The sequence below is a fragment of the Montipora foliosa genome, unplaced genomic scaffold, assembly GCF_036669935.1.
Source record: "Montipora foliosa isolate CH-2021 unplaced genomic scaffold, ASM3666993v2 scaffold_12, whole genome shotgun sequence".
Lineage (NCBI taxonomy): Eukaryota > Metazoa > Cnidaria > Anthozoa > Scleractinia > Acroporidae > Montipora > Montipora foliosa.
Window position 1 is genome coordinate 137501 of NW_027179419.1, and position 12458 is coordinate 149958.

The window sequence follows — 12458 nt, forward strand, 5'->3', positions numbered from 1 at the left end:
GTATCGGTCTTCTCGTCGTTTCTGCCGGAATTTCAGTCAATGCGCTTTGACTTGAATTGTGTTAATTGTTAATTTCAGTTTACAGTATCCCCAATTAGTGCTCCAGCGCTAGAACGACTAGACACTTAAATAAAGTTCCTTTCCTTTCCTATTGCCACGTCATAGCTTTGTTTGCATGCACAACAACAAAGATGGCGGCTTTCGATGTTTAAGGCATATGAAGCCCAAATGAGTAGTCAAATATAACAATACAGGTAAAGAACTTTCGATTCTGAGAAACTTTTCCTAGGCCACACTTTCCCTTTAAACATTTTTTTAGAAACTTATTCTTTTAAGTAGACCATAGGAAGAATCATCATTTCATTAACTATCCCTTGAGTGTGTAAAGTCCTCGTCGGAATGAATATGGTTTCGAGGTCACGGAACTCATCTCTTAAAAACACGAACTAATAAAAGAAAGAAAAGAAAATCTTGTAAGGTCTTTAAACCGTGCTAAAAAACCTGAAATTCTCACATCAGCTACTTTTCCTATTAGGGACGACGACACTTGCAGTTATTGGTCTGGCTGGTATGGTAAACCTACCGCTGGTTGGAATGCGGGTGATTATGAACGCCATTACTTCAACATGGAGGGGTAAAGTTATAATTTCGTCTGCAACCTTCTCTTCCTGTAGTCGGTTTCACATCAGCTAGTTTTTGGTATGATAACGGCATTTGTTCTTGTCGACCAAAACGAGAAGGCCAGAATTTTGCTAGAATGCGGAATATCTTGAATAGAGTTTCTTCACTGAGAAGACAAATGCTCTTCTTTCTCGCTTTTCCCTTCGTGAGACTTCTTTCAACAGCGAACAGCGAAAACTACTTAAAACATGGGTGTACTAAGCACTTGCTAAATTACTCTAAATAACCGGCCCAAGACCTTTTAGGGGTACCCAGGGACGGTTTTATCTCAAGCGCTTCCAAACGCTGTTCTAAGATCTTCGGAGTGCTTTTAAAGCTTTGAGGGTTCATTTTAGACTGCGCTATAAAATGTTCTATCTGTTCGGTTATTCTAGGGGAACTTGAAACTTTTCTAATTTATTAGGGCATTTTTGTCTACTACACGAAAACCTTAGGTATTGTATCCTTTCCAAAACTCATAGCTGGCCTTTTTTCGGTACACACAAGACTTTCATCAATCAGAAAGAAAGAGGCATTACATTTTTCAGATCACGAAAGTTCGATGTAAAAATTCTCTAAGGAAAATCCTAGGTGATTTAAGGCCTTCCGAACAAATAATTTAACGAAACGTTCCGTTGGGTGCCCCTGACATTAGAGAAGCCAAAAGAAAAGTTCATACTTGAACAAATGCGTGAAAGGACGGGCATGCAAATCACGATAAATTTTAAGTTTCTGTTTTCCAGAATAACTTAGGTCAACAAAAGTATGCATTGACGTGAATATATAGGGGCTTAGAAACCACTTCGACTTCTTTCTTTCGGCGAGAAATCACGTGGACAAAAAAACTGTCACTTCTTTCAAGACTTACCAGTAGTCCAGCAGTCTCGTTTCTCGGGAATACATTTGTCGCATAGCAGGTGCGAAAAATGGCAAAATGATACAAACAATGAATCAATTTCCTTTCTTTCTTCAAGATCCTTCAAGTATTTTGTTGCCTGTAGACTGGGGATAAGCCAAACCGTTTTCAGATGCCAACCTAGTTAAAACTAAACATCTTTTTAGGCCTAATTAGTCTTAAGGTTGGCATTGGTACCTTAAAGGTTTAGGCTGTTCCGCGGTCTTCATTCTATACTCACCACCAATGCCACCGAGGCGGTAAAGGCATCCAGGGATCAGAAACTTAGTATGATAAATCGATTCAGATAAAGACGTCGCGCTAATTTTCAACTTTCCTCTACCTTTAATTCGCGCCATCCATTAAAAAAATTCGGCGAAGTCAAGTCGCTGAGGTCTATCAAGAGAAACTTTGGCAATCAACGAAACCTAAATTTGGTTTTCAAAAAACCCGGCAAGTAGTCTCCTTTCACGGCTCCGGTGATATCGATATTCTAGAAACAGCTCTACTAATTCTTTCTTTTACAAAACAATCAGTATCTGCTCCGTAATAATAACTGCTTAAAAGTTGCGGTTTTGTGAACCCTCTGTTCGCTCTCGACGTTAGTCTTTTCTTTCATTGCTCTATTTTGATTTATTTCCCATTTGCCTACTAATGTTTTTTTTTTTGTTTGTCCGTTTTCTTTTTTCTTTTCTGTCTGTGTGTATGCAAAAAGGTCTGGTACTTTGCTCGGTATGTTGGCACTTGACGAAAAAAAAGGAAACACTGATGTGATGGGAAGACATTTCTGGAGAGTCGAGAACGTCGATCCTACATCCCAAAAGTGCAGGACTTGGGCTAATGAGCAACGCTTAATGAACATATATTACTACATCGTTCTATTTCAAAGTGATAGGAACTTCGCTTGTCCATGTACGCTATTTCAGGCATGGTTCGATGTGAGATTCTTTTGGAATTGGTGGGAAAATCCTTGGCCTGATTATTGCTTCAAATCCCGACGATCAACGTGGGTATTAAGATACGTGCCCAGAAAAGGTTACGTTTATATCTTGCTGAAACAATTGTGTTGCTACTCTATTGACTGGGATGTCAGCTTTGGTTCGCTGAAGGTTGGAGAGCCAGACGGAGGTCACGTTGTAGCACAATTCTACCGTTATTTCTGGTGGTATTATTCGTGGTCTGGCACGCTGGTGACTGACCAGGAAGCCTACAAATCTTGCTGTGTTGACACACCTGATCTTTGTAGTACCGTCTTCTACCGTTATCGTCCGTCTCACGACTGCAGTGGTTACTTCTTTCTTCCAAGACGTAAGTGCTGCAAAAAGAAAAAGTTGATTGACTGATTGATTCATTGATTGATTGATTGATTGATTGATTGATTGATTGATTGATTGATCGATTGATCTCTTTTATTATCTAGGTTGGTTTTGTTGTGATCCTCATTTCAAGACTTTGGATGGGGGGAATTACACATTCAATGGTCTTGGCGAGTATGTAATGGTCGATGGACAAGACGGTAAATTCCAGCTACAGGCCAGAACTGGATATGCCCAGGGAAACTCCACAACTGCTACTATTTTCATTGCGGGCGCAGCAAAAGAAGAAAACACAAGCACTGTCGAAGTCAAAGTGAAGCCAAGAGGTAACAGTCAGGGCTTACTTTTATCAGGAGCACTCTGAAATCGTCCCTGCAGCGAAAATAAACTACTTCAAGGTTGCTTGAGTTTTGGCTCAAAGGTTTCTCGTCCCGCCTCCTTCATTTACGGATCATCTTAGTCTCTTTTTCAAAGTCCCGCCAAAAGCGAAATCAGGGGCACCCAACTACCGATGTCTCAAAATTTGTCAGAATTACCTGAAATGGTTCCCACGATGTTTAAGGGCTCGTTTAGTGAGTTTATACCTGCCGTTTAATTAATATTTATGAATTGGGATGTTCAAGGGGAACTTCAGGTCTGTAGAAATTTCTAAGGAGCTTTGTTACCTTGTCCAAAAGTTCTAGCAATCATGACGGATACTATCAAAAATTTTACATTACGTAGTCGTTCTTTTTCTGCCCGCGTAAAGTACGATTCTCAAACAAACTCTGCCGAAAATAATAGAAGTGAGAAATTTCAATACTTACGCTATTTCCAATATCACAGTTGACTCTTGCTCACGTCAGAAAAATTCTAGAGTTCCCCAATGTGGTTTCGAAATTTCTACGCACTCTTCAGACTCTTCACTACTTCTCCGAAATTCCTGCGAAATATGTTCAGACAAAATGTCCATAATCTTAGGGCGCCTCAAAGTCCGAGTTCGAATATTCCAAAATTCTAACCCACCTTCCTTCCGGACAGATTCTTACCGAGATCACTCGTTGGGTGCCCCTAGGAAATCGAAAAGAAGTTCAAATCAGTTTCAACACGTGCGACAAACTGTACTATTTAAAAGAATTAAATCTACCCAACTGTTTCATGTAACGGCAAAGTTATGGTACCATATGAAACACTAATAATTGCTTAACAAGGTGCACTCATTGATATGACGTAAATGGTCACCATGGCAACAACAAAGCCATCTGAAAACTATATTTTGACTTTAAACGCTTATATCTTAACAACGACATGGTCGCTCTTATTCCACTCCAGAAACTGTTATCACTTTTCAGCTAAAACTCTCTGGCTATAACTCTACATGATATATGTAGTTGAAGTGAGAGCCATGGACGAAAGAGAAATGATTCTCGTCCTTCCATTGAGACATTCCCTCCAAATTGTTCAAACTGGTTTGAGCCACCGTTAAGTACTGGGGCATTTTGCAAGAATCACTAAAAGGCGCTCTACTGCATGGTCGAGTGCTTCTCCACTTTTTTTCATTCAATCTCATATCATCTAAATCTTACAGTACATAGCCTTCTTTACACAGTCAATAATAACACAGAACATATAACGGTTTTGAAGCTTTTCATTTTCTTGTTACCTCTACTGCTATAGGTGGCTTAAGCATTCTTCTTGAAGGCAAAATTTACAATGGCTACAACAATCTAACAAACCGGAGTGTTAGCGTTGGAGGAAATATCAGTTTTTCCAAACCCGAAGAAAACTGTCTTGAAGTTTCTTTCCCGTCAGCATCAAATGTTAAGTTTTGTGAGAAGAAACAATCGATGCTTTTTGTCGTCACCCTCGCGATTGATTACAAAAATGCCACCAAAGGGTTGCTGGGAACTTGGAATGATAACCCGGATGACGACTTCGCATTGCCTGATGGGTCGGTGCTGCAACCTTCTTTAACAGCAAGAGCTATTCACTTTGAGTTTGGTGTTAAGTGTAAGTATGTTTACAAATTTTGTCACTGAAATCTAGCATGCCAGTAATTTTCCAACAAGGCATTGTAAAGCGTCAATGAACTGCTTATTGTGGTCTAGGGAGGGCGCAGTGGTGAGAGCACTCGCCTTCCACCAATGTGACCCGGGCTCGATTCCCACACTCGGTGTTATATGTGGGTTGAATTTATTTTTGTCTCTGTACTCTGCACCGAGAGGTTTTCCTCCGGGTACTCCGGTTCCCCCCCCCCCCCCCCCACTCAAAAACCAACATTTGATTTGCGTTGATTTGTTGATTTTCAGTTTACAATGTCCCCAATTAGCGCTCTAGCGCTAAAACGTCTAGACACTCAAATAAAGTTCCTTTGAACCGCGGGTAGCTTCTTTCCTCTTCTTCGCTACTATTATGCTTCGCATTGCAAGAGGCCTTAACCTATACACAACGCAAGCTAGTAGTGACAGAGATCTGGACCCAATAAAGAAGAAGAAGAAGAAGAAGAAGAACAAGAAGAAGAAGAGAGAGTCTTCGTTTGTCTAAAACTCGCGTGATGTTTGCATTTTCGCTCACGCATTGGATCAGTAGATAAAAGGGCGACTGCTCACGGTGTCCATATCGTGTTAGATTTCATCTTTCTTGTCAATCCTTTCTGTTATGATTGTAAACCAATGCTCAAAGTTCCGGTTCCTGTTGGCCCATTAGGCCTGGCACGAAAGATTGTCTTTTTTTTTGGCCGCCATATTGTTTTGCGATTAAAACACGTTAACATTTCAAGCAGATTCTTGAGCGGGAATCATTGCGGGAATCAATGCACGGACACATGTTGAACGAGCTCCTGAGCGCTCGTACGTTGTTCCATGGGTAAACAATTTCCATTTCCATTTCCATTTCCATAAACAAAATTCGATTTCCTTTTTCAAAATGAATGTACAAATACGTGAGGTCCTCCCCTAGTTCAGTAATGACACGTTACAGATGATAAGGGAACAGACGAGAGCGGATCCCGTGCTCATTGCATTTAAAGTGATTCACACAGGGTGGCCCAGAAGCATCCAACAGTTATCAGAACCCCTAAAGCGTTACTGGTGTTTCCACAGAAGATGGGATAATCTTGAAATCCCACCGAATTGTTATCCCCGGCACTCTAGAGAAAGAAATCTTGTCGAAACTCCATGCGCCACACCTAGGACCTGAGAAGACCAAGCTAAGAGCAAGAACATCCATTTACTGGAGAGGCCTATACAAGGACATTGAGGAAACCACTAAAGCATGGAGCACATGTGAAGAACTGCTCAGGAGACAACAAAAAGTTAAGAGTGCCTCATTCCCACAGAAGTACCACCCAGAGCTTGGCACACAGTTGTTGAGGATCTTTTAACTTACCAACCAGGCAAAGCAACAGTCACACAGTAGTCAAAGTAATGAACCAAATTTTCGGCGATCAAGGAACTCAAAAATCTTAAGAACTGGCAATGGTCCTCATTCAGTGGCCAAGACTTCGCACGAGAATTTTGCCTCCAGCACTTGACAAGGTCTCCGCATTACCCAAAGAGCACTGGATTTCTTGAAAGCAAGTAAAATCAGTCAAATCAACCCTCCGAAAGTCACAAATGAGCAAGACAGACCCCGACATGTCTCTCCTGTGTCTCAGAGCTCACAGAGCACACATACGAGAGACCCACAACGACAAGACACTTTATCCAGACATCAGAGGACGCCCCCTTACTTGCGCTACCCCTATTGTTCTATAAACGTCTGTTTCTAATAATCAGTGTAGTCAAGGCCTATCTTCTTCAGACTCTAACCTTCTGAGTCCTGAACGTGGTCCTCCAGCCAGCGACTAGCAACTACTTCAGAAGTCCCTTACCATACCCGTAGTGGCAGAGGGATTAACCCTCCTGAGAGGCTTGACCTATAACGTCTAACTCAAACCAAGCAAGTATTTAAAAGGAACGCTCACAAACATCCCTTTTAGTTTCGTTATTATTCATCAAGTTTAATGTAGACAATTTTACCCGTTTCTTAACAAACGATTCCGTCACGTATTTTAACTAGGTGTTGCAGTTATTTAGTTTTCCCTTTATATACGGCAGGGCATACACGATTGTACCTACCTGTCACCACATAGCTTTAGGAAAATGGAGAATGTTGCGATTGTAAATCATGGCTCAAAGTTCCGGTTCCTGTTGGCCTATTAGGCCTGGCACGAAAAATCGTCTTTGCCTTTGGCCGCCATATTGTTTTGTGATTAAAACACGTTAACATTCTAGCAGTCTCTTGTGCCGAAATCATTGCACTTTCCATCGAAAGTCAGATTTACATTCTTCTTTTTTCCTTTCGTTTTATTTCAGTTAAGAGTACTCATTAAAGACGAGGTTGTTTCATTTTCATACTGTCATACGGTGTGGGTTTATAGGTATCTTCACTCCATGATCGTTCTCGGATCTGACCCTAAAATGCCAGGGCCATGGCTATAAGTCATGGTTGATTTTGAGGACATGATGCGAAAACTCCATCTTGAGATATTTTCTGTTTGTCACCTTTCTTCTTTAGGGCAAATAAATGAATCCCAGTCTTTATTCACTTATGATCGAAATGAAAGCGTCAGTACCTTTGCTACACCCGACTTTGTGCCTATGTTTGCTGACAACATAACATGGCAGAATGACAGCATAAGGTTGGCGGCTGAAGCACAGTGTGGAGATGATCATGACTGTTTATTTGACGTGGCATCTACAAATGACCTATCCGTTGGCGTAATAACCAAGGATATCAACGTTCAGCTTGTCAATGAGACAAATTCTTTAGGTAAGTCAAGTTGATTACTTTATCAAGAAGGACTCCAACCGAGGTTTCGGGGCGCGCAATCAGTATCCGCTCTTTCCTATGCTCCAACCACTTTTCCTAGCGACGTTCTTGTTTTAAAAAGATGCTAACGGTACTGGTAACCGATTCCTATGGTTCGTTCTTAAAACGAGTAGCATGAAGCAGTAGCACTTACTCTGATGGAGACAATTTTCAAAGTCCAATGGGTTTTTTTCCTATTTGTCACTTAATTAATTTTAATTTAATTTTCTCTTTGCGATATTATTATAAGATTTCTTCGTCTCGTAGAGACACTTTTCAGAGAAGACATCTTAAGTTGGATTCGAACTCAATATCTTATGATTCAAAGCAATCGCGATGATCACTACACCACGGAAGACTACGTGACAAATTACCGGGAGAATGTGTATTAAAGAATTGTGAGCGGGACCGGAAACGAGTTTTTGTGCTTTCTTTGCAAGGAATTGAACTGGATATTGACCAAGATACTGTAACAAAAAAAAAACTGAAAAACTGGGTTTTTTTCTAGGGAATCGGCTAAAAAAGACCTTCCAACAAAGTGTAGGCTCCCCGTAGCCTGTTGTTATTATTAATAACCGGAGATATGGCTGCTCACGCTCCCGTTTTTATGGCCTAGTTTTACAAAGTTGCTCTAGGAGAGGTGCTCATCAACGCACACAAACAATGGTGAGGGTGACTCTTTCTGAGTCCTAGAGTGCCGAAGTAAGCGTACCTGCCTTGCTACTGGCCGCCGAAAACGCGGTCTCTCCCATCTCATAGCTTTTTATCATGTTATTATGATCGCGTTTAAGAGCATTGCGTTATCCCGTGTTTCCTGGTAATCCCCCTAGCAAGATTTTGCTTTGTAAGACGACATACAATCCCCTCGAAAAACCAATTTTAATGTCACAGCGCATAGTTTCGCAATTTCAACGTATCAGGAGACAAAAAAAACACAGTTGACCTGTGGTGACTTAGTTATTTTATGGTGATTATAGTTATTTTTATTTTTATTTTGATTATCGTGATTATTATAATTTTCCTTTACAGAAAATTTCCCACCAAAAATAGTCGATGTCCCAACTGCAATAAATGTCACATTTAACAGGACTACCAAGTTGGTTGTCAAAGCAGAAGACAATGACACCATCGCGTTCAGAGTAATAAACAAACCTGAAAATGCTACAGAGAATCAAATTGGAAATGTGCTTCATTTTACCTGGCACGTTACATCAACAAGAAGGGTATGCTTCGCAAAAAAAGAAGAACTTTATTTCCATAATAAATTGAACATAACTGGTTTTATGTTTCGTGAGACAATTTCTTATAAATTGCTTCCTAAATTAGAGTCTGGGCACTCATGTCATTGGGGTCTTTATGAAATATACAAGCTTAGCAAGCCTCTCTAGATCTCCTTCACTGATATGAGACAAACAAAATTATTCCCCTTCCTTTCTTTTCCCGTTGTGGATAGCAGCCGTGCCTTCATTTATGCTTGAGTTGTGTCTTTGATATTTGCTTATTTTCCAGGCTTCTATTCAGCCTTGCTATGCACAGCTTGGGGGGGTGGGACATCATTTATTAAACGAATGAAATATCAAAAATTTCCCAACATAAAAAAGTCGCCCAAAGCAACACCATGCCATTAGTGATGGATGGAGTATCCAGCCACAAAAAGACATCAATCAGAGCAGGAATGGCGCAGTGGTTAGAGCACTCGCCTCTCACCAATGTGGCGCAGAGTTGGTGTCATACGTAGGTTGAGCTTGTTGGTTCTCTACTCTTTTCCAAGAGGTTTTTCTCCGCGTTGTCCGATTTTCCCCTCTCCTCCCCCTGCAGAGTGCCCCCAATTAATGCCCCAACGCTAACTGCAGTTGACACTAAACTAAAGTTCACATAATTATTATTACTCACGATGCATGACCTGCTAATTCCGAGTTCCTCTGAATTAAAATCCCTCAAAAAAAGTCTTTCGAAAGACCATCTTTCACATGAGCAAAAGCAAAATGAAAATCCGTTTCAACTACACACGCTCAGAAACCGGAAAATGCTTAAACGTCGCCAACAACCTTTTGTTGGAAAAATTTGGTTGGGGAAATTCTTTGGTCAACAAACCGAAAAATTCCAAAGCGTCGGCATTTTGTTGGGAAGTGGAATGGGATGAAAGCATGAGCTCAGTTGTAATACAACAACGTTTTTTTGTTTTATTTTTTGGTTCTTGTTTAGTTCAATTTGTCATTCGTTGCCACTGATGAAATGGGCGCAAGCTCAACTTGGAATCCTACCATTAACATGTGTGCCTGCCTTCACGATGGTCTGTGCGTGACGCCAGAAGAGGGCGATGACCTCAACACTGGCAACAAATTTGTTTACATGGGATGTGCATGCCAGGGAGGGTATACGGGAAGATTCTGTGATAGTGAGATTGACGCCTGTGAATTGAATGGTCAGCCGTGTTTCCAAGGAGTGGATTGCATTGATCTTCCACCACCAGCCAATATTAGTGGTTACATATGTGGACCCTGTCCAAGCGGCCTGACTGGAAACGGAGCACAATGCACGGGTTGGTAGATATCAACGTTAAATCAAAGGAACCCTAACAACAGTTTAGATTGCATATTTCAGGACAACAAAATGCACTCAACTTCAGTTCTTATCCAGACACACTCACTTTTAACGGATACACTAGTCAATGCATTCCACGGTTATCATGCCCTGTCGTCCTCCATCAGCCCTTCCCCCCCCCTCCCCCCCCCCCCCCCGCCCCCTCTCAACCCAGCCGTGTACAACCCTGAGGATTGGATTATTTCTCTTACTTTGCGGTCGTCAATGACGATATTAATTTCTTGACAGTATAGGTTTTCTCCAAAAGTAAGAATTGGTTTGATCCGACAGTTCGCCCCGCGCCTAGCCACACCCAGGTCGGAAGGTCTGGAGTTGTCCCGAAAATTGCCAGGCGGTGAAAATAGATAAAACTGACGGATACATTATGATGCGATTCTTGCTTCAAGTCTTTGGCAATACTAGTTTTTAATCTTAAAAATTAGGAAAAAGAGGATGCTGGGCAGAATTTGGACATTGAAATGTTTAACAAGTGGAGTTGAGGGTGGTGAATAACTTGGAGAATGAAGGACGAATTTGAAAGTTAATCAAGCCTCAGAGAAACGGCTTCGAAACAAAAATTTCGTTCGATTTTTTTAAACTTTTCTTGATTGAGCACTTTTCATGTCCAAATACAATGAAAACCTCGTTTCGAGCCAAATCTCCAGCTTGCTTCCTTTAGGGAATGAAATCCTGACTTCAGTGAAAATCTCTGCTGTGGATAACATATTTTTTTGCGATGAGCAGGTGTAAGTCAATTCAAAGCAATTTTGTTCACATTGAATAAACATACCCTTTTATGAGAAATATTGCACAGTTCCTAAAATCGAACTAACATCTCTTGCCCTATAACGTTTATTTCCTTAGATATCGATGAATGCAACCAAGCAGGTGCATGTGATCAAGTGTGCATCAATACACCGGGTTCTTTTGTGTGTGATTGTCGCAACGGATATACGCTGGATAACGATGGAAAAACATGTGCTGGTAATTAATTTAAACAACGATTTACGTTGCGTTACAAATATATACAGCAGTTATTTACGATTCCCGTACATATGTGATACATACATTAAATTCAACAGCTACAGCAATTCCACACACTATTTACTCAACGAGTACTAGTACGGCATAGGAGAAGGTTTCATGCAATCATCTTAAGTTACGCTAAAACAGTCTTCCGTGTCCAGGAAATAGCTTACTTAATGGTAAGCAAAATATACACTAACAAGAAAACTTAAACTAAAAGTGAATATAAAAAGCCTACAAGGGGTTCCCATTTTGAGGCGTCACAGTCCCCACTATTTGATTTAACCTCATACCTGGATTTCAATAGATGCAGGTTTTGCAAAAGAAAGGGTGAGATTTTGTTTTGTTTAGCTAACCATGCATATATGATATCGCGCTAAAGGGAGACAGAAATTTCAAATGGAGTGCAAACTTTGAAGTATCCTGTCTCATACCCAAGACGATGGGGCTTATCATAGAAAAATCTTCAGGTACTAAATGAGTCTTCCTCAACTATTCGATTACATCGTACCAAAAAAAATGATGTCTTGTTGTTTGTCTTTTGCAAAACGTAGAATTAGCATTTTCTCCAGATCCGGCGTAACCCGATTTCAAATTTAAAAAGTACTCGTGTTAGTGGCAATCGTCTGTGCAAAAATTGAAATGAAGCTCAATAAGTTTAGTGCTCTTGGTGCAACGTCTAGCCAAACAGTAGGCAGATTTTCTCGCTTGCGAGTTCACAATAAATCAGTAAGCCATTTCGTTTCACTTATGTCCGCAGTTTCCTAGCTTCTTTCAACAAGTGAGCCTGCTCTTTTGGTTTTTACCAGCCTGAGGCTGAAGTTACAATGCTCTAGTAACTGCAGAATTCCCCGCCATTTTGAAGCCGCACCTGTGCACTCCAAATATATTACTGCCTCCTTTTAGCGCGATATCATATATGCTTACCTAAAACAACACAAAATCTACCCTGTCTTTTGCAATACATGCATCTAATGAAATCAAGGATGCGCAGTTGGTGGAAAATACCACCAATCCCTTAATAATTCTAACTAAAGTGCATTCTGAAGTGGATAAGCATTAAATGGATACCAGGAGCTCATCAAGGAGAGCCTCCATCTCCACTACTACCTTGAATTAACCCTTTCCACAGTAAATTTATTTTAGTA

At 40.7% G+C, this 12458-nt stretch overlaps 1 protein-coding gene across 1 annotated transcript in view; it reads left to right on the top strand.

Moving 5' to 3' along the window:
• Window positions 1–12458, top strand: part of LOC137985954 (mucin-like protein) — a 79576-nt gene that overhangs the window by 35825 nt on the left and 31293 nt on the right. Inside the window, exons 6-13 of the mRNA XM_068833411.1 lie at window positions 536–634; window positions 2271–2863; window positions 2976–3197; window positions 4528–4860; window positions 7408–7662; window positions 8731–8924; window positions 9907–10243; window positions 11149–11268. Coding sequence (XP_068689512.1) covers window positions 536–634; window positions 2271–2863; window positions 2976–3197; window positions 4528–4860; window positions 7408–7662; window positions 8731–8924; window positions 9907–10243; window positions 11149–11268 — 2153 coding nt within the window. The remainder of the gene's footprint in view (window positions 1–535; window positions 635–2270; window positions 2864–2975; window positions 3198–4527; window positions 4861–7407; window positions 7663–8730; window positions 8925–9906; window positions 10244–11148; window positions 11269–12458) is intronic.